We start from the raw sequence: 20,710 nt of genomic DNA, 5'->3' as shown, positions 1-20,710 counted from the left end.
CTTGGGGTTTGCCCTGAGCGGGCTTTCCCCCTCTTTCTCATTTCGGGAAACCGTTCCTGACTTTATTTAATTCAGGAACAATCTGGGAAAAGAAGAAACGCGCCCTACCTGCTAAAAAAAAAAGCAATTTTAATGTAGTGTGTCACGAGGACTGTATATTCTGGTAAATTGCTGTTATCGTTCCACCCACAGGTGGGATAATCCGGGCCTCTGTAGACACTTCATGTTCTGTGTCGCCCAACCTGATTTGGCTTTATTCCCTCCCCCACAGAGTCATTAGCAGAGCTCCAGGGCTGAAGCTCGTGGTGGAGACGTTGATATCCTCCCTCCGGCCGATCGGCAACATCGTGCTCATTTGCTGCGCATTTTTCATCATCTTCGGCATTTTGGGAGTGCAGGTAACGTTGCCCCCTCGCTGGCCCGCTGGGCATCACGGGGACTTCAGAGGAACCCCCGGTTCAAAAATCCATGAGGTCCGGCCGCTTGTTTGCTTGCTCCTTGAGAGGCAGAGCTGCTGTCAAAAATGGCATCTTTGCGTCTTCTCCTTGCTGCACAGTGCTTTTACATCATGACATGATATCCTGGAGATGTGTGTTTTGTTTCCGCTTCTTCCCACCCCACATTATTCAATGCTGTTTGTGAGGATTGGGGACAGAATTAAGAGTCTCCTCGCAGAACAGGCATTATTATAAGCCCAGGAGGAATCGGGAGAAGTAGACACAGGGATACCATTTTTGGGTGGCAGCTCCGTGTCTTCAGTTAGTGTGTGGCCTTCCCAAATCTGGTTTGATCATCATTCCATCCAGCTCGAGTTAGAGCAAGGTGAGGAAAGAAAACCCGGAAGTTGTGAACTTAGACAGATCATGAGAAGGAGGGCAGGAAGGGTTGCGTCAGTGTTTAGCTCTCGTGGCCCTTTCTTGCATGCCCAGGGTAATGCAGATCGCACCTTTGGGGTCAGGAAGGAATTTTCCTCCAGGCCAGATGGGCCAGGGATCCGGGAAGGGGTGTTTTTTTTGGGGGAGGGGCATCTTCTGGCTATGGAGTAGGGCAGGGGTGGGGAACGTCAGGCCCGGGGGCCGTTTAAGGCCCGCGAAATCATTTGGTCTGGCCCTTTGTGGGTCTTGGCAGATCTCTAGCTCAGAAGGATCTAAGACTGGCGATCTGCCCCCTCCCGCGGACAGGAATAGCCTCTATTCAAGGCAGATGTGAGTTTGTTTTGCCAAGAAAAGGAACCTTTTTTTCCCCTTGCAGAAGAGTCGTTAGCTATGGAGCTGCTAGGATTGCCCAAGAAACTGTGTTAACCCTTTCCCACCTGGGCCATGGAGAAACGTATTGGTCAGCTAATATTTAAGTTGATAATTTTGTATGGCCCGCAAATGATGTTATAAATATCCAAATGGCCCTTGGCGGAGAAAAGGTTCCCCACCCCTGGAGTAGGGGGTCACTGGGGGTGGAGGGGAGAGGCAGTTGTGAGTTTCCTGCATTTTGCAGGGGATTGGACTAGATGACCCTGGTGGTTCCTTCCAACTCCAGGATTTGAAGTTCTGTTTGTCCCCGGTGTTAATCTTTCGCTCCCCTCTTCATTTCAGCTCTTCAAAGGCAAATTCTACTACTGCGAAGGGCCCGACATTCGGAACGTCTCCACAAAAGCTGACTGCACCAACGCCCACTACAAATGGGTCAGGCGGAAGTACAACTTCGACAATTTGGGGCAGGTAAAGACGAAGACCGACGTTATGCCAGTAAGAGGGGAGTGGACATGTTCAGGAAGGAGAGGGCTATCCATGGCTACTAGTAAAAATTGATACTAGTCATGACGCATACCCGTTCTCTCCAGGATCAGAGGAGCATGCCTATTATGTTAGGTTCTGTGGAAGACAGGCAGGACAATGCCGGCAGCACCAGGAGGCTGCAGTCGTTTTGCTTGTGGGCTTCCTAGAGGCACCTGGTTGGCTACTGTGGGAACAGACTGCTGGACTTGATGGGCCTGGGTCTGATCCAGCAGGGCCTTTATTATGTCTGTTCACACAGTGGCCAACCAGGTGCCTCTAGGAAGCCCACAAGCAAGACGGGTGCAGCAGCATTATCCGCCTGTGTTCGACAGCACATAATATAATAGGCACGCTCTTCTGATCCTGGAGAGAATAGGCATGCATCATGACTAGTAGCCATTTGACTGGTAGCCATAGATAGCCCTCTCCTCCATGAGCATGTCCACTCCCCTCTTAAAGCCTTCCAAGTTGGCAGCCATCGCCACATCCTGGGGCAGGGAGTTGCACAAATTAACTATGCGCCGTGTGAAGAATGGATCTGGCATTTAAAACATTAGGGCATGGCAGTTTCCTCGCGGTCACCCCACCAACTATTTCAGGGCTTTTCTTTGATAATGTTTGCATTTTCCAACCATCAGAGGTCGCTTCGCTCTCCTCGCGCAGTTTCCACATGTTTTCCGGATGGTGGCTAAACACGAATCTAGAAAACGCAGGCAAACCGCGTGGGGAGAGCAGGCGACCTCTGACAGTCGGGAAATGAGAGCATAATCAAATGCAAGCATAATCAAAGCAAAGTCCCCAAGCAGTCGGTGTGGAGACTGCGAGGAAACAGCCGTGCGTAAATGGCCTAGGTCTGCATTCACCACCAAAATGCATTCTCTTTTTTTTTACTTTTTATTATTTTGATAAGACACATAGAACACACATACATCATGCACTCCTTATACAAAATCAGTCCTCCGTAACTACAACACGATCCTCATCAAATATCCAGTCGAGCAGAACTAATACATTCTGCATCAACTGATACTAATCTTTAAATCTACGCAAACTTCTAAATCTTTAACTACGCAAAAAATATAAACATTTATTCTCTAGCTTTCATTGAATCAATGCATTATTCATCCTAAGATGATATTATATTAAAATGTTAACATCCATTACTGAGCCTGACCATCAATATATCTATACTATGATTGAAACCAAATATTTCTTATTATCAAGCCTACTGTCTAATTTCTGTATCTGTGCTCAACATTAATGTAAACGACATTGTCTCTGGTAGTAGTTAAAGTATATAGCTAAATATCTATATATATATCAAATATCTGTGTCTCTCTCTCTCTGTCTCTCTCTCTCTCTCACTATATATATATATATACACACATATATACATATATACATACACACACACACACACACACACACACACACACACACACACATATATATATATATATATATATATATATATATGCATATACACACATATGTGTGTGTGTGAAGTGCTGTCAAGTCGCTTCCGACTCATGGCAACCCTATGAATCAATGTCCTCCAAAATGTCCTATCCTTAACAGCCTTGCTCAGGTCCTGCAAACTGAGGGCCGTGGCTTCCTTGATGGAGTCCATCCATCTCTTGTTGGGTCTTCCTCTTTTCCTGCTGCCCTCAACTGTTCCTAGCATGACTGTCTTTTCCAGTGACTCTTGTCTTCTCATAATGTGACCAAAGTACAATAGCCTCAGTTGAGTCATTTTAGTTTCAAGGCTTGATTTGATCTAGAACCCACTGATTTGTTTTTTTGGCAGTCCACGGGATCCGTAACCCTCTTCTCCAACACCATATTTCAAAGGAATCTACTTTCTTCCTATCAGCTTTCTTCAAGGTCCAGCTTTCACACCCATACATAGTAATAGGGAATACGATGGCATGAATTAACTTAATCTTGGTGGCCAGTGACATATACACATATACACACACATGTATTCTCATCCTTCTGTTACACTTTGGACGGCTCTGAGCCGAGCAAATCAAAGTGGGCTTCCAAGGCTGCAGACTCTCCTCTGCCGCCAACGGTTCCTTCCCCGTCCCCAATCTCATCTCCAGCTCTCCTTCCCCCTTCCTCTCCGTTCCTCGACTTCTGCCAGCCGCTCCTGCGCTGATCCCAAAGGGGCTCCTCTTTTGCATGCTGATCGGTGAGCGTGCCAGGGAAGAGCGGCTGCTCGGAGCCCGGGGGGCCGGCCAGGAAAATTGGAAGTGGCGGCCGAGAGCAGAGAGCAGCTTTTCCGAGTGGCTCAGCTGGGACCAGAGAGAGGCAGGAAGCGGGTGGTGAACAGCGGGCCCCTCTGGTACCTTGGCACTAATCGAAGGGGTGGCGCTGGAGCCACGACCTGATTTCGAGAAAGCCGGTGAAAGGAACGGCAAAGAGAGCAAAGCGGGATTTAGCCGCCGTGTGGAAAACGAGAACAAAGATTAATTTGCAGGCACAAGGGGTTTTTTCCCCCTCTTTGTAGTATCAGGGTTTAATTTTAGGCAGGGCCCTAGTTACAGCACTGGGAAACCCCCCAACTCCGCAAACATACGAAGCCATGAGTCCATCTGAGCACATGCAGAGTGCGTACCCCGTCCAAGAACAGGGGCCAGTGAGGACGCACCAATTACAGGCTGGGGTGAGTCCCATAGCCTCTCCTGCAAGTAGTAATGCACTGAGTTATAGAGTGTGCATTAACAACAGGGTGGATTTGTTGATAGATAGATAGATAGATAGATAGATAGATAGATAGATAGATAGATAGATAGATAGATAGATAGATAGATAGATAGATAGATAGATAGATATACACACCTTTGCTAGGTCACTTTGGTTTGTGTATGTCGGTTGTAGGTTTATTCTCCCCCTTTTCTGTGCATACTAGCTGGATAATTGTCGGGGGGGGGGGTTGCTTTTGCAGGCCCTGATGTCCTTGTTCGTCTTGTCCTCCAAAGATGGCTGGGTGAACATCATGTACGACGGCTTGGATGCGGTGGGCATTGACCAGCAGGTACAAGCTAAAGCCCCCGGAGGTTTTCTTGGGGGGGAAGCTTAAGGATTCGTTCAAATCCACACGGTACGGCCCAGCTCCGTCGGGACGAGTTGTATTTGAAGGGGTGTGGAAGTTCTCAGGGGGGTTAACCTGTGACAGGCTCATTCAGAAGTGCAAATCCCCGCGTGCAAATCCCCATCTCTGTGCACACCTGGCCATAAGAGGCAACGTTCCACTCAGCCGCTGCCATTTCATGGACCCCGTTGTTTGAGAGCTTGGTGGCAGGGCCCAAAACCAGGTCACTCTCTCACGATAGGGGGAGAAAATAGACACCACTGTACTGGTATCGGGAGATAACGAAATCAGTACGGGAGCGAAGGACACTTAAGGTGCAAAAATAGTTTATAAGCGACTGTGTCTTAACATAATACGCACTAACAATGACACAAATGGACTCAACATACAATGATCCCATATAACAAATATACAATCCATCTCAAGGATGGTGGTAAGCAAGAACAATATCAATTCAGAAGTGCAATGTCTCTCACTGTATGTACCTCAATCTTCTGTATAAATCTCATGCAAGTTAAGTGAACAGTTGTGATAAATATTAAATGTTCAAGGAGGATTCACTTCATGGAGGATACGGCCGTTTCAAATTCTTTGCAATTGAATTCTTCATCAGTCCTTCAAGCATGTTCCTCTTATATTGCGCATCTCTAGTAATCGATTTCAAAGTGCTGCAGGCACTGGTTTCACATTGCATACATGGCTACATTTGTGAATGTTACCCTTCGTGGGATCTGATATGCCTGCAGCACTTTGAAATTGGTTACCAGAGACGTGCAATATAAGAGGAACATGCTTGAAGGACTGATGAAGAATTCAATTGCAAAAATTTGAAACGGCCGTATCCTCCATGAAATGAATCCTCCTTGCACATTTAATATTTATTACAACTGTTCACTTACTTGCATGAGATTTATACAGAAGATTGATGTACATACGGTGAGAGACGTTGCACTTCTGAATTGATATTGTTCTTGCTTACCACCATCCTTGAGATGGATTGTATATTTGTTATATGGGATCATTGTATGTTGAGTCCATTTGTGTCATTGTTAGTGCGGATTATGTTAAGACACAGTCGCTTATAAACTATTTTTGCACCTTAAGTGTCCTTCGCTCCTGGACTCTCTCCCGATAAGCAATTTGGGTGGGCTCGAGCGTCATCGTCCATGGCGCAGTTCGGGCTTAAGGAAAACGAGTGCCTCATCCACGTTCAGGAAGAACAGTTGCAAGAATTGGTCTTCTGCCAAGTGACCCTGCTAAGGTATTCGCTGCAATACCGTCCTCTGTCCGGCCTCGGTGGCGGCGGCAGAGAGCAGGTCCCTCAAGTAGTGGTCAAGAGCGGTGGACTCTGCTCGGGAGAACCGGGTTCGATTCCCCGCTCCTCCGCACGAGCGGTGGATGCTAATCTGGTGAACTGGATTCGTTTCCCCACTCCTCATGAAGCCAGCTGGATGACCCTTGGGCTAGTCACAGCTCTCTTCGAGATCCCTCAGCCCCACCTACCTCACAGGGTGTCTGTGGCGGGGAGGGGAAGAGAAGGCGATTGTAAGCCGGTTTGATTCTTCCTTAAGTGGTAGAAAAAGCCGGCATATAAAAACCAACTCTTCTTCTTCCTCCTCTGGCAAAACTGCTCTGGTAGTTGTCAGTAGTGACTGGCTGTCGTTTGCCTGGTTTGGCTTATAAGGGTTTTCAGGTCACACCTGGGTTGCTGCTTGGGCAACAGATTTGGTCCTTGTTGCTGCAGCAATTCTTTAGCGGCCTTGCCAATTACCTGCATTATTTCCCAGCCCACCTGCCTGCCTGAGCCTACCTCAAGATCTCCCTACTTCAAGATTACCCTGTTTCCTTCTGAGCTCATACTTCGACCCGCGACACTTGCACCGGTGACAGCTCTCAGGGCCTGGGTTCAAATCCCCCCTCCCAGTGCATTTCTCCTCTGCTGGTAGCCACCGTCGCGCCCTCTCCAATTCATCCCCCCTTTCTTCTTCTCTGCCTGTGTCCCCGCTCGCCTTCCCCCTCCGTCGCCAGCCCAGCCAGAACCACAACCCGTGGATGCTGCTGTACTTCATCTCCTTCCTCCTGATCGTCAGCTTCTTCGTGCTCAACATGTTCGTCGGGGTGGTGGTGGAGAACTTCCACAAGTGCCGGCAGCACCAGGAGGCCGAGGAGGCCCGCCGGCGGGAGGAGAAGCGCCTGCGGCGGCTGGAGAAAAAGCGTAGGAGTAAGGAGATATACATGTCTGGTCGGTAGACGGTGGTACCATTCACAATCTTTCTGAGCCTTGCCTGCTTCCAAAGCGAGAAATTTCTTTTGGATTATTATTGTGCTATTTTTTGGGTTTTTTTTTTTTTTTGGGTTTGCTTGGGTTTTGTAAAAAGGGGATGGAAGGAGATTCCTTTTCATTGAATCTTTTGGAGATGCTTTAAGAGTCAGAGGCAAGGGGGTTCTCCCACCGGCTCCTACTGTGGACTTGGCTGAAGGGATTCGGGGCAAATATCAAGGAGTTTCAAATCTAGGGCATCCAGTGTAGGATAAAGGACTGGGAGAAGCGACGATTTCATGCAAAAAATTCAGCAACAGAAATGGCAGCCTAAATAGACTGTGGAATCAGGAGATGTCCCGCAGAAAGATTTGATGGACATCTATCAGGGTTACTTCAGTGAAAAGTAGGACACCCTGTCCGACAGGTACTGTGCTGAGCAAACTGATCCATTGGGTCTTCCCCATGTCTACACGAAAATCTTTAAATCAGTTTAACGGTAGTTTGGCTAAGGGGGCTTGGAAAAGCCATCGCTATTAAAATGGTTTCAGAGCGTAGCCTGTGTCGGTCTGCAGCAGGACAGTGAGATTCGAGCCTCAGAGACCAGAAAGATATTTAGGGTATAATCTTTCGAGAGTCAAAGCTTGTTGGTCTCTACGGTGTTACCGGACTTGAACCTAGCTATTAAAATGGTAAATGTGTAGGATTCAGTTGTGTGGTGACATAATAATGTAGACTTTAATACGGTAAAACTAGACCCTGGGAATGATCTGACTGTATGAGGGCCTGGTTCGAGTGCTGGGGCCATCGAACACAGTCCCGGGGTTTTCCTTTAAGCTGTTAAAGGTAGCGGGTATTGGGGAAAGTCTTTTTCTATCCTGAAGAACTTCCGCCAGCCAGAAGAAAGAGCAAGGTTTCAAATTAACACATCACTGGAAGTCACTAGAGGAGATGTAACCAGCCTGCATTATATATAAATCGAGGGGACGCGATCCGGAGGACAAAAACTGTGATTGTCCGGGTTAAGTTCCAGCAGACTCCTTGAGGGATGGTTGAAGATACCACCTCTTGGAGCCCAGTAGGAGCCCCGTGATGGGTGACCCAGACAAGAGGCACATGACCCCTATTTCTCGTATGTCTGAAGATGATTCCCAGTGGTGCAGTTCTGTACCCTGGGACTTAAAGCATCGCCAACATTTTGAAAAGTACGGTGATGGGGTTTTTATTATACATTTTTTTTAAAATCAGAGATTCGATAGTCTTCTTTTTTTTTTAAGGGTCTTGGCGCATGGCCCCCCGCATGACACGCAGATGCTGCATGAGAAAAAACTACAGCATGGGAGGAGTGGGGTGCTCCCATTTCGGGTATCCGAGTCCTTAGGGAAGGAGTCCATTAGAAGAGATGCATATTCAGCGCACCCCCGTAGGGAATCTTTAGATCCCGGGTGCTGCAAAACGGTCTCTGAGAGATCATTTAAGCTGAGAGTGTGGAAACCGAATCCCATTTGGACAACTCTTTTATTTATCACTGTTTTAACAGTGGCGCTGAACGCAAACTCAGATAAGATCTGCTTTTCGCCCATCAGGCTGACATTCAACACAGCACAGGAAGAAAAATGGGCAAAAGGGAGGGGATTTGGGATGAGAGGAACATTTGATAAAGCGGCTTAAGATGAAGACTGGGGACACAAAAACGAGAGGGGTGTCGCGTGCCCGGAGCTGGTCATGAAACACACCTGGCCAGCTGCGCATGACTGAAAAATCATGATTTGGGCACACCCCTAAGGAATTCTTGCAGCAACCTTGGAACTAGGTCAATATTGTTATCCCCAGATTACAGTTTGAGGGGCTTGCCAAAAAGCCCGGGGGCAGACAAGGATGTTAAAACAGCCCTGGAGCAAGCTGAACCCAAGGGGTCCCTGATTTTGCTGGCAGCTCAGACCTGAGCTATGGAGAAGACAGTAACCGGCTTAGGCTCGCCCACTGGATGAGCCTGTGTCTGTTGCTACTGTGGTGTTACCAGGACCCCAGAGGGTCACTCGGCTTCCAGCAGCCCTCCGGGACAGCCACCCACCAGGAATTTCCCCAGTAAATTAACAGGCCAGTCTGCCTCTGTCTGAAGCCACTTGGCAATTCTGTGGCCAACGTGAAGTTTGAACGAGAGACTCCCCAGCTCATAGGGATATCCAGGTATGTTTAGATATGAGCTGCCAGCAAAATCAGGGACCCCTTGGGTTCAGCTTGCTCCAGGGCTGTTTTAACATCCTTGTCTGCCCCCAGGCTTTTTGGCAAGCCTCTCAAACTGTAATCTGGGGATAACCTCTGCATAAAAGCCATCTTGAGATTAAACTGTCATATTGCTGTGGCTTCTCCAAAATGGGCGTGAAGGGGAAAATCTGATGGGAGAAGGGGAGAGCCACACAGCCTTATGGATTGTGCAACCTTAATAATTACCAGGCTAGCTCGATCTCATCAGATCTCAGAAACTAAGCAGGGTCGGCCCTGGTTAGTATTTGGATGGGAGACCACCAAGGAATACCAGGGTTGCTACGCAGAGGCAGGCAAATCCATTGCAAGCCACCACCAAAAGTCTCTTGCCTTGAAAACCCTACAGAGTCGCCATCTATCAGTGGTGACTTTCACCACCAGAGAAACTCAGACATCCTGGTCTGATTGAGAGGCTGATGGGTTTTGCAGATGTGATTCAGCAGATGTTCAAAATAATAATGAGTTGGTTTTGATACCCCACTTTTCTCTACCTTTAAGGAGTCTCAAAGTGTTTACAATCGCCTTCCTTTCCTCTCCCCACTGCAGACACCTTGTGAGGTAGGTGGGGCTGAGAGAGTTCAGAGAGAACTGTGACTAGCCCAAAGTCACCCAGCAGGCTTCCCGTGGAGGAGCAAAGACTCGAACCCGGTTCACAGATTAGAGTCCACCGCTCTTAACCACTACACCACGTTGGCTCTCAGATGGATTCTCGGGGGTATCTGGGCTGCAGACTTATAGCCACATTGTGCATGATGCTGGGGCACCGTGTCCCCAGATGTTCAATGAATACTGAGGACTCGATTGCGAATCCTCCGCGTCGCGCGCAGTGTAGCCCTCAAACTGGCTTTAAAACGTTTCCTCGCTTCAGCGAACCCCCGTGATAAGGCAGAGAGACTTGCTATCCTCAAACTTCAGTTCCCAGGATTCTTGGGGGCTGAGCAGGCAACTGTGATAGTATAAAAACCAAATAAGTGGGCAATAAAGACGAGCTCTTGGTGCGTTTTCTTCAAGTCCCGTGGGAATGTTTTTCTCACAGCTTCTGAGAGCGAGGATCTTGGCTCGCCTGCTCGCATGTCTTCTCCCTGGTCACAGTTTTGCTGACCTTTACCCCACAGCGTTCAAGTCGGTGCAAAGTCCCATGCAAACAGTTCCTTTGAAAATCCTTGAGAACTGGCTTGGTCTTTTCTCCCTGGGGACTGGTGTCTCGGGGCAGCTGCAAGGATGAGTTCAGTTGTTTACTGTTTTTTTTTAATTGTTTTTTTAAGATTTTTATTTATATAATTGGAAGGGTACAGGAAAAAAAAGGGAGGGGTAAGACGTTATATTTATATAAACAATTCAGCATTAAAAAATAAACTCAGCTGTATACAACAAAAAATTATTGGTCATTTGTGATATATTATAAAACATTTTCTACGTTAAAAATAATTGCAAAATATCATTCAGTTATTCTACTTGGGCCATATTAATGTTCTATTATGTGAAAATCCAGAATTTACTTAACAGTTAGTTAAAACATATAAAATAAAGCATAGCCTATTATAAAAAGTTAAGCCAGCGTACTTCATTCAATTAGTTGCAATTCATATAAGTATAGAATGGCGCCCACTTGTCATCAAATTGCTCTGTAAATTCACTAAACTTTAAGTTTAACTCGAAAGTCATCTTAGCCATACTGGCAACAGTTGTTTACTGTTGCCCCAGAAGGTCCGACCAGAAACAACAGGTTGAAATTAAATAAAAAGGGTTTTTGGCTAAACGTTAAGAAGAACTTCTTGATAGTTAGAGGGATTCCTCAGTGGATTGGGCTTCCTCGGGAGGTGGTGGGCTCTCCTTTGGAGGTTTTGAAGTAGAGGCTAGATGGCCACCTGTCAGCAGTACTGATTCTGTGAACCTAGGCATGAGAGGGAGGACAGGAAGGGTTGTGTCAGTGTTTGGCTCTCGTGGCCCGTTTTTACATGCTCAGGGTAATACTGATTGCCACTTTGGGGTCAGGAAGCAATTTTCCTCCAAGCCAGTTTGGCCATGAATCCTGGAGGTTTTTTGCCATCTTCTGGGCATGGAGTAGGGGTCACTGGGGGTGTGGGGGGGAAGTCGTTGTGAATTTCCTGCATTGTGCCGGGGGGTGGACTAGGTGACCCTGGAGGTCCCTTCCAACTGTATGATTCAAGGAAGGGGTGTGGGGTGGTCTACCCTAGTAGGAACATCAAAGAACCCAAATGGCATGCTGACAATGAAGCTGAATAATTGGGAGGCGGGATTATTCCAATTATCTCCATCAGGAAGGGTTTTTACACACAAAAAATTGGTGGTTTCTTGGGTACTCGTAGAAATCAGCTTTAAAAAGGCAGACTCAGAAAGATATGAAACGTGGCTGATCTGTGGCTTTCTTGTGGTGGGTCTGTGGGTATGCATGTGTGTACGGGGGCACACCGTCTGTGAGTTGCCACGGGAAGAGCCGAGTTCGGCTCTAGGGTGCCCCTTGTCTGATGTCTCACATTTTTCCCTGGATGGGGGAAGAGGGAAAGGATGGGGCATTGTTGGAAAAGATATTTTGGGTGAAACCAGCGGAAGGAGGTTGAAGGAGCTGGTTGAGGGGGTGAAACGGCTATCCGTTCCCGCTTCTGGGCAGGTTTTCTGGCAGGGTGAGTGGGTGGCTGGCTGGCTGTTCCCACTTCCTTCTGGGGAGCTGTTACCATTTCCGTAAAGAAGCGGTTGTCCTGCCTCCTTCATCCTGGGGAGTCGTTCCAGGGGAAAACAGCTGGTGGTCCTTTTGGGGAAGCCAGCAATTTCCAAAGGAGGTCTTCAAGGAGGTCAAGATGGCAGAAAGGTTGAGGTGTGGACAAAGGGGGTGGGTTGACATGATCCAAGGAAGTGCCATAAGATTGCTCATCCGCTGCCTCCTGGCTATTCATCTATCTGCTCATCCTTCCTGTCCCTCTGTCTCTGTGACACCGGCTGTTTCTCCAACCACGTTTCCCCCCTCCTCTTCCCACATGTCGCCCCCAACGAAGTCCTTCCATAGTCCAGGCGCGCGCATGGCACTAACCCCAGTAGATGTTTTTTGCACTCGGTGTGGCAGGTTGGTATGGACTCTTCTCTGCACGGGCTTCTTCTCTGGAGAAAACTCTGGCAGAGTCTGGCACAAGAGGATTCCACCTTCTGGGATGCCCGGTTCAGATGCATTCTCACATTAAAATCTATCTGGGGGTAGGGGATCACTACATCCAGGGGAATTTTTGCTCAACCTTCCCCACACATGCACAGTTTGCATCCTCTTATCCACCAGGAGTGTGTTGGGGGAGAGAAGAAGAAGAGTTGGTTTTTATATGCCGACTTTCTCTACCACTTAAGGCAGAATCAAACCGGCTTACAATCACCTTCCCTTCCCCTCCCCGCAGCAGACACCCTGTGAGGTAGGTGGGGCTGAGAGAGCTGTGGCTAGCCCAAGGTCACCCAGCTGGATTCATGTGGAGGAGTGGGGAAACAAATCCAGTTCACCAGATTAGCCTCCGCCGTTCATGTGGAGGAGTGGGGAATCGAACCCGGTTCTCCAGATCAGAGTCCACCGCTCCAAACCACCGCTCTTAACCACGACACCACGAGTGATAGGAGCACCCAAATTTAATTTCACATTGGCAAGACTAGAGCTGTTATCTGCCTTTATCTGAAGCAATAAATTGAGTATCACCAAGTTCCCTTTGCCACAGGGTCTTGCCACACTGAGCCATAGAGAGGGGGATTTAATGGGAAGGGAGCTTGCGCATTGGTGTGTGTGCGTGAGAGGGAAGAGCAGGCCGTGAAAGGGGACAAATGGGAGGAGAAGGGCAAATCGGGGGCTCCAGAGCACCTGAGCTACCAATTCATCAGCAGAGACGAGTTAAATCGCCGATTCACAAAGCCCTGAAAGAGTCGCCGAAGATCAGCTAACCTTGCAGGGAGCAGAAATGGGTTGCGAGTACTCTGTGTCGAGGTGGATCCTTTAGGTTGGCTACACAGACTAGTGAACCCCCCACCCGAGCCAGACTGTCAGCTCTAGGTGTTTTTTCCTCCTCCAGCATCCTCTTACCTTGCTTGAATGGGAGGGGGAGTTTGGGGGCCATAGAGGCAGGCTATGCTTTGAAGTTCTGCACTCCAAAAGCTCGTGGTGGCCACACCGCTGGAGAACGTGCAACACGTCCAGTCCCTGTCTCCGTTTCTCTCATCCTTGTCTCCCCGCCATTTGTGACGTGATCTAGTCACGTTTGTGTGTTCCCTGGCCCTTTGGGCCTCCAACAGCGACACCGGAAGATCTTGAGAAAGCCAAGCAGCAGGTGAGTAGGTTACACCAGTGTAACCCTGGAGAACCCTCACCGAGCTCTCCACGTGACCCTTGATTGTTTACTGGGGTGCACAAGGAAGGAGAAATTTGGAAATTTGGGTGCACAAGGAAGGAGAAATTTGGAAATTTGCCCTTTTGGAAATAGCAACAGTCTTTTTTATCAAGCGTTAGCTAACAGAGGCTATCCATGTTGGTCTGCAGGAGAACAGCTCGATTCAAGTCCAGTAGCACCTAAGATTTTTGGGGTATGAACTTTCGAGACAAAGAAGAAGAGTTGATTTTTATGTGCCAATTTTCGCTACCTTTTAAGGAGAATCAAACCGGCTTACACTCGCCTTCCCTTCCTCTCCCCACAACAGACACCTTGTGAGGTAGGTTTGGCTGAGAGAGCTCGAAGAGAACTGTGACTAGCCCAAGGTCACCCAGCTGGTCTCGTGCATAGGACTGGGGAAACCAACCCGGTTCACCAGATTAGGACTGGGGAATCAAACCAGTTCTCCAGATTAGAGTCTGCCACTCCTAACCACTATCCCATGCTGGCTCTCTTTGCGTCGCAAAAGCTCATACCCCGAAAACCTTATTTGTCTCTAAGGTGTTACTGGACTCGAATTGAGCTGCTAGCTAACAGTTCTAGATGCACATACGTAAGAACGAGCTGCTGTTATCTTGGACAAAACACAAAAATGTGTTTTAGGGCACCACCGTGTCCGTCTATGCACCTGCATGCATCTATGCACATGCTGGGTGGGGCAGCTTTAAACAAAGATGGAAGGAGGTGGCCACACTGCGAGTTATAGGGCATCTTAAAGCAGGGGTGTCAAACTCAATTGTTACGAGGGCCAGATACGACATAAATGTCACTTGGTCGGGCCGGGCCATGCCTCACTAGCCCAGGTTGACAGTGGGGTGGGCGGCTGGCTCATGGGCCAGAGAAGAGCTCTCAAGGGGCCAGATCCGGCCCTCGGACCTTATGTTTGACACCACTGTCTTAGAGGCCTTGGGATAAACTGCGCTGTGGGATATGGAGAGCAGGGGTCCTTTGTGTTTGTGGCTCATCTGTTTGTGGCAGTGTCATAGAGGGCAGTGAAAGTTAAGGGATCACCCTTATCACCAAGCACCGATAACAACTCTTCAACCATGGTCAAAATGGTGCCCGCGGACTGCTTCACCCAATGGTAGAGCATTAAGCGTTAGATAAACACCTGGTTCCAAAGCATCCATTGCAGCATGAATAATGTGCTGTGCCATTAGGTGCATATGCGTCCTGTGAGTGTCACAAAAAAGGGGGTAGATGAATCAAGATGAATAAAGCAGATGCCACATATGTGAGGGTCGTGGCCCATCCACCATAAAAAGGTGGTAGACACATTATGCATGGCAAAGCATATGTGTGGGGCACAATTCACATGTTTAGTGTCTAGTCTCAAGGCATGAGGGAGCAGTGACAAGCCAAGCGCCGCTAGCTTACAGAACTCAAGGGTGGGGAGACTGGAAAAATAAACTAGAAAAGTATAATAAAAAAGAAGGGAGGTTGAATAGAAGCTTTAGATGTTTGATTAGAGGATTATTAAGAGGATTAGAGCGAAGGGTGGGAGATCTAGACTTGGAAATTACAAACTTGGGAGATAATTTATCCAAGGCAGATCCAAATTGCAAAACTACAACCAAAGAGAGAGAAGAGCAGGGAGGAATCGTAAGTAAACTGGGAGCAAAGTTTGAAGAATTAGATGTAGAAACTAGGAAAGCATACTGTGAAGTTCAGAGGGTTACCAGAGAACATAGGAAAAATCTGGTGGGGTTGTGGATGAAATTCTGAAGGGACGACTAGCTAAGACTTGCGGGGCCCCGACTTAAGCTTTGCGTGAGAGGAAGTGCGACCAAGGAACATGTGCAGGTCCAACGTGTCTCATCTGCGTTTGTGTCTCAGCTTCCACGGGGTTAACACCTTGATTCCGCCTCGCTGTAGCAGAGCGCGGAGCCAAGTCCGCCATTCCCCGATCACCTGCACCCTTTTCCAAGTGCATCCCGGTGCATGAGTAGCATCTCTTCTAACAGACATTGCATGGGTTTATGGAACGACGCATGACTCGTGTGTTTTGCATGTGTCTTCGGACGCCATCCGGTCGCTCCTGTGTACGTTGTCTCCAAATTCCGGGAACCCCCTTCCTCCATCCTTTTGCGGCCACGCCAAAGACGTTTCCAGAGCTATCGTCATACTTCTGTCTTCAGGACCCACCTGAGACACCCCTCTTGCTTTCCAGGGCCCCCCTCACTATTTGGCTCTCCGCAATCGCCACACACTGCCATGCAGGGCCTCACGCCAGCACCCTTGTCTGTTTTAACTGTCTTTTGGTTTTTTTTGTGCATTTTGGTTTGTGAAGTCACCCAGGAGGAGGTGAAAGCGTTCCTCTCCCTCTTCCTCTCCCTCGCATCTCCTGGATTCGAGTCTGGGGGCCTCTATGTGGTGGTTGTTGCATTTTGAATGACGTTGGGAAGATCTGAACACAGCTCTCACTGCTTCTTGTCCGTTTGGAGCCTGATTTCACTTTCAGCAGCAGGTTCTAGCAGGCCTGCTTCATGCTCCTGGCCAACTGGCATTGGGCCATAGAATATTCCCCCTGAAGCCTAATGTGCAGGGAACCCTTAGCAGACAAGACACTGGTTCCCAACCAGGGGTCCGTGGACCCCCAGGGGTCCGCGAGAACTAAATTAAGGTCCGCGAAACAAAGTTATAAACCCATAATAAATTAATATTTTCAATTAAAAGTTCTCTATTATAAAATATATATTCAAATATTATTCTAAGCTTAATGTTTAACTAACAGTTATCATTAAAGTTTATTTTCAAATTCTCGGAATTTTTATTTTGAACCTTGGGGTCCCTGCCCCGAACAAAAAAGTCCTAGTGGTCCCTGGTCAAAAAAAGGTTGGGAACCACTGAGACAAGAGGACCCAGAAAAGGTTAAAAGTTACAGATTTCAGAAATGGATTCCCATCCTGCTTATCTTCTCAGGGGATTTTGGGCCTCCATGGTGCCCGTCTGCAAAACATGCTTCTGGGATTGGTTCTTTCTTTCGTCTAGATTTCTGCCTGTGTCACGAGCCCGGCCACGTTTGCACGCCACACCAGGAAGCCTTTTCAGTCATGCAAATCCCACATACACATGCGCAGAACTGCACTCTTCTTTTTGCATTTGAAAAATTAATACCCCTACTTTTTTGCATAGAGGGTTAGCCCAAGTTAGCCCAATCTCGTCAGATCTCAGAAGCTAAGCAGGGTTAGCCCTGGTTAGTACTTGGATGGGAAACCACCAAGGAAGTCCAGGGTTGTTACGCAGAGGCAGGCAACGGCGAACCATCTCTGTTTGTCTCTGCCCTGGCCTGGATGGCCCAGGCTATCTTAATATCAGATATCAGAAGCTAAGCCAGGCAGCCCTGGATTTTAATAAAATGGCAGCCTTGAAGTATTTCTAAGGGATAATTCTCCGGAAGAATTTTGGAGGCACACTAAATTTCAAGATAACTGGCCAATGTTCCTCTTCGAAGCCCTCCCAAGTTTCATTTCATGTCGAGTTTGGCACTCTCCGTATCTCTGGAATTTTTGACTGCATACCCAAAGAGGAGTTTGATTTGTCCGTCTCGTCCATTTCGAGAAGCAACAGCCCAAAATCCACGTGGCTATCTCTGTTGGCATGCAAACCCCCCATCTCAAAAGACAGGGGAATTACTAAGAGTCGTGTCTCATTCCCCCTTTCTGCAGAAGCCCAGAGGCGACCATACTACGCGGACTACTCGCCGGTGCGGAAGTACATCCACACCCTCTGCACAAGTCACTACTTGGATCTTTTCATCACCTTTATCATCGGGGTCAACGTCATCACCATGTCCATGGAACACTTCAACCAGCCAAAGGTAAGGACACTGCAGCTTTGGTCACTGGGGAAAGGGGCACACAGCTCCATGCCACAGCACATGTTGGGTCTCCAGCATCACCACTGGAAAGGATCTAAGCAAGCGTGGAGGGGGGGGAAGGGTTTTCTGCCTGAGATCTTGGTGATAGAAATGGTTGGACTCTCTTGTTCAGGACACATCATCAATACATTCATACAAAGACTCTGTGGCAGGTTAGGCTGATTCACTGTCACCTAGAGGAGGGCAGGGAGCTGTTCCTGTTGTCTGCAGAGAATAGGACTCGCAATAATGGGTTTAAATTGCCGGCGGAAAGGTACCGGCTGGATATTAGGGGGAAATTTTTTTACAGTAAGAGTTGTTCGACAGTGGAATCGGCTTCCTCGGGAGGTGGTGAGCAGTCTTTAAGCAGAGGCTGGACCAACACTTGTCAGGGATGCTTTAGGCTGATCCTGCATTGGGCAGGGGGTTGGACTAAATGGCCTGCACGGCCCCATTCAACTCAATGATTTGATGATCAGGGATAGTCCTGTAGAGGGCTGTTGACCGTGATTGCCAAATGGAACCTCTGTGCTCAGGAGCAGTGTACCTGTGATTGCCCAATTCACGCAAACCTAGGGCTGCCACCTCTGGGTTGGGAAATTCCTGGAGTTTTGGAAGCAGAGCCTGGGGAGGGCAGAGTTTGGAGAAGAAAGGATGTGCCGCCATAGAGTCCACCCTCCAAAGCAGCCATTTTCCCCAGGGGAACTGATCTCTGTAATCTGGAGATGTTGTAATTCGAGGGGATCTCCAGGCCCTGCCTGGAGGTTGGCAACCCTACAGAGACCATTGACAGAAAGCAGTTATCTTGATCATGCCCTGTCTGCAGGAGAGCATGCCGGACTGAGTGAAATCAAAAAGTGGCACTTTTCTTTGCATGCAGTTTCATAGTGCAATCCTAAGCAGAGGTGCACGTTTCTTAAGCCCCTAGTCTTGGAAGTATTTAACTCTGTTTAGGATTTAACTATCAGTTCTGGAAAGAGGTTCGCCTGTTGATTTCTTACTGCCATGTACCTGTTACAGGCAGAAGATCCCTGCCGGAAAAAAGAGTTGGCACACCTACCTATCCAACACGTCCTGTGTCTGAAGAACCCCAGGGAGTCCTTGGACCCTCCCCTATTGTTGAGGTCGTCCAGAGAGGGCTCGTTTTGGGTTTTCCTAACCCCTTTTTGGGATTAGATCAGTAAGTGCCTGCAGGGCCTTTTAGCTCGTGGCACCATACCTATGGGAAACCTCTCCCTAGAAAGGCCTGCCTGGTAATGTCTTTCTCAGGTTTCCATTGCGGAGCTGAGTCGTTCTTATTGCTCCAGGCCTTTCCTTTTGATTTGCCTGCCCAAGTTTGTGACTTTTTATCTAAGGGCGTGTTGCGGACTGGTGTGAAACATACATTGGTATCGTATATTTTTATTTGAGCAGATTTAATTTTTATTCCTTCGCTCTTCTGTATGTTTGGAAAGCCATTTTTACGTTATTGAAGTAAGCAAATAGATGTGAGGAGAGGCCCCTTGCAGATGTTGCCTATTTGCAATGTGAATGCAAGCTAGAGCAGGACTTTACTTTTAAGGCACTTGAGAGGAAACGCAGAACATCTTGACATCACGACGGGTAAATTCTGCTAGGTGGTGGACGCCAAGCATTTTGTGTCGAGTCTGGCTTGTCCTGCATGAAGTCCGGAAGCGATGCTCTCCGGCTAGGGGTGTTGTGGCATAAGAGGAAGCATCGCAATGAAGAAACCTGTCCTAACCCCTACCTTTCATTCCTGACAGTCATTAGACGAAGCGTTAAAATACTGCAACTACATATTCACCATTGTGTTCGTGGTTGAAGCCGTACTGAAGCTGGTGGCCTTTGGATTACGGAGATTCTTCAAAGACAGGTTAGATCGGCGGTGGGAGGCTCCTTAGAGCGGTGGTCCCCAGCCAGTGGGGGTCCAGTGGGGATTTGAACCCAACCTGACCACCCCCTCGAATTGGCTTTTACGTGACAACGTCTCGAACACGGCCAAAGTACGGCACAACACGTCAAGTATGAGCTCGGCGGCCCGAGGATCACATCTTGGACGCTGCGAGTTTAGCGCTGTTCAGATTGGGTGTCCACCCGGCTCCTCCTAACTCTGCTCCTCCTCCTCCTCCCTGTTTCTCCACGGCCAGGTGGAACCAGCTCGATCTGGCCATCGTCCTGCTGTCCATCATGGGGATCACCTTAGAGGAAATTGAAATGAACGCCGCCCTTCCCATCAACCCGACGATCATCCGTATCATGCGGGTCCTGCGGATTGCGAGAGGTGAGCAGAACGACTCCGGCGATCGGTCCAGCTGGCCTAGAACGGGCCACTGGCTCCCCAAAGCACTTTTTACGCGGCCAGAGATTTCAGGCTGGCCCCTGTGCTCTGCCCCTCAGCTGCGCATCTGGAAGGAGAAGGGCCCCAATGACTGCCAGCATAGGGAGCATTTCTCCCCACAGAAGTAAATGTTGCTTCCGCATATGCACGCTCACAAAAGATCTTCCCCGCAGATTCTTTGGGATAACTCCTCTTTCTCCAATAGCCTATTCATATGACCAAATGACCCAGAAATTATTTACCAGCATGGTGTAGTGGTTAAGAGCAGTGGACTCTAACCTGGAGATCCGGGTTTGATTCTCCACTCCTCCACATGCGCGGCGCACTGGAGAGGCTGGGGATTGGACCTGGGACCTTCTGCATGCCAAGCAGATGCTCTACCACTGAGCCACGGCCCCTCCCCAAAGGCAATTATTTCTAGGGCGATTCTTACATTGGTTCTACTCCTGTTCTGTAGATCCCTGCTGGATGGAGGGGCCTTCTTATCCAGCCACTGGCAACTGGGTATAAAAGCCCCAGCCTTGCCCTGTTATTGGATCCCAGTATCAGAGATTCAGAGGTAGGCTGCCTCTGAGCCTGGATGCTCCATTCTTCACTGACTCTGGCTTTCTCTCCTTTCTAGTCCTAAAGCTGCTCAAGATGGCGACAGGGATGCGGGCCCTGCTGGATACCGTGGTCCAAGCTCTACCCCAGGTAAGCCCGGT

At 48.5% G+C, this 20,710-nt stretch overlaps 1 protein-coding gene across 1 annotated transcript in view; it reads left to right on the top strand.

Annotated features, from left to right (window-relative positions):
* The window catches only part of CACNA1H (calcium voltage-gated channel subunit alpha1 H), a 343,498-nt gene that overhangs the window by 299,900 nt on the left and 22,888 nt on the right, over positions 1 to 20,710 (top strand). The window contains exons 22-29 of the mRNA XM_056866218.1: positions 272 to 398; positions 1,590 to 1,715; positions 4,723 to 4,812; positions 6,898 to 7,111; positions 17,478 to 17,629; positions 19,432 to 19,541; positions 19,816 to 19,949; positions 20,629 to 20,699. Of these exons, the coding sequence (XP_056722196.1) occupies positions 272 to 398; positions 1,590 to 1,715; positions 4,723 to 4,812; positions 6,898 to 7,111; positions 17,478 to 17,629; positions 19,432 to 19,541; positions 19,816 to 19,949; positions 20,629 to 20,699 (1,024 nt within the window). The remainder of the gene's footprint in view (positions 1 to 271; positions 399 to 1,589; positions 1,716 to 4,722; positions 4,813 to 6,897; positions 7,112 to 17,477; positions 17,630 to 19,431; positions 19,542 to 19,815; positions 19,950 to 20,628; positions 20,700 to 20,710) is intronic.

The sequence above is a fragment of the Euleptes europaea genome, chromosome 21 (assembly GCF_029931775.1).
Source record: "Euleptes europaea isolate rEulEur1 chromosome 21, rEulEur1.hap1, whole genome shotgun sequence".
Lineage (NCBI taxonomy): Eukaryota > Metazoa > Chordata > Lepidosauria > Squamata > Sphaerodactylidae > Euleptes > Euleptes europaea.
Note: the sequence above shows the minus strand (reverse complement) of the source record. Positions and strands in the feature narration are given on the sequence as shown.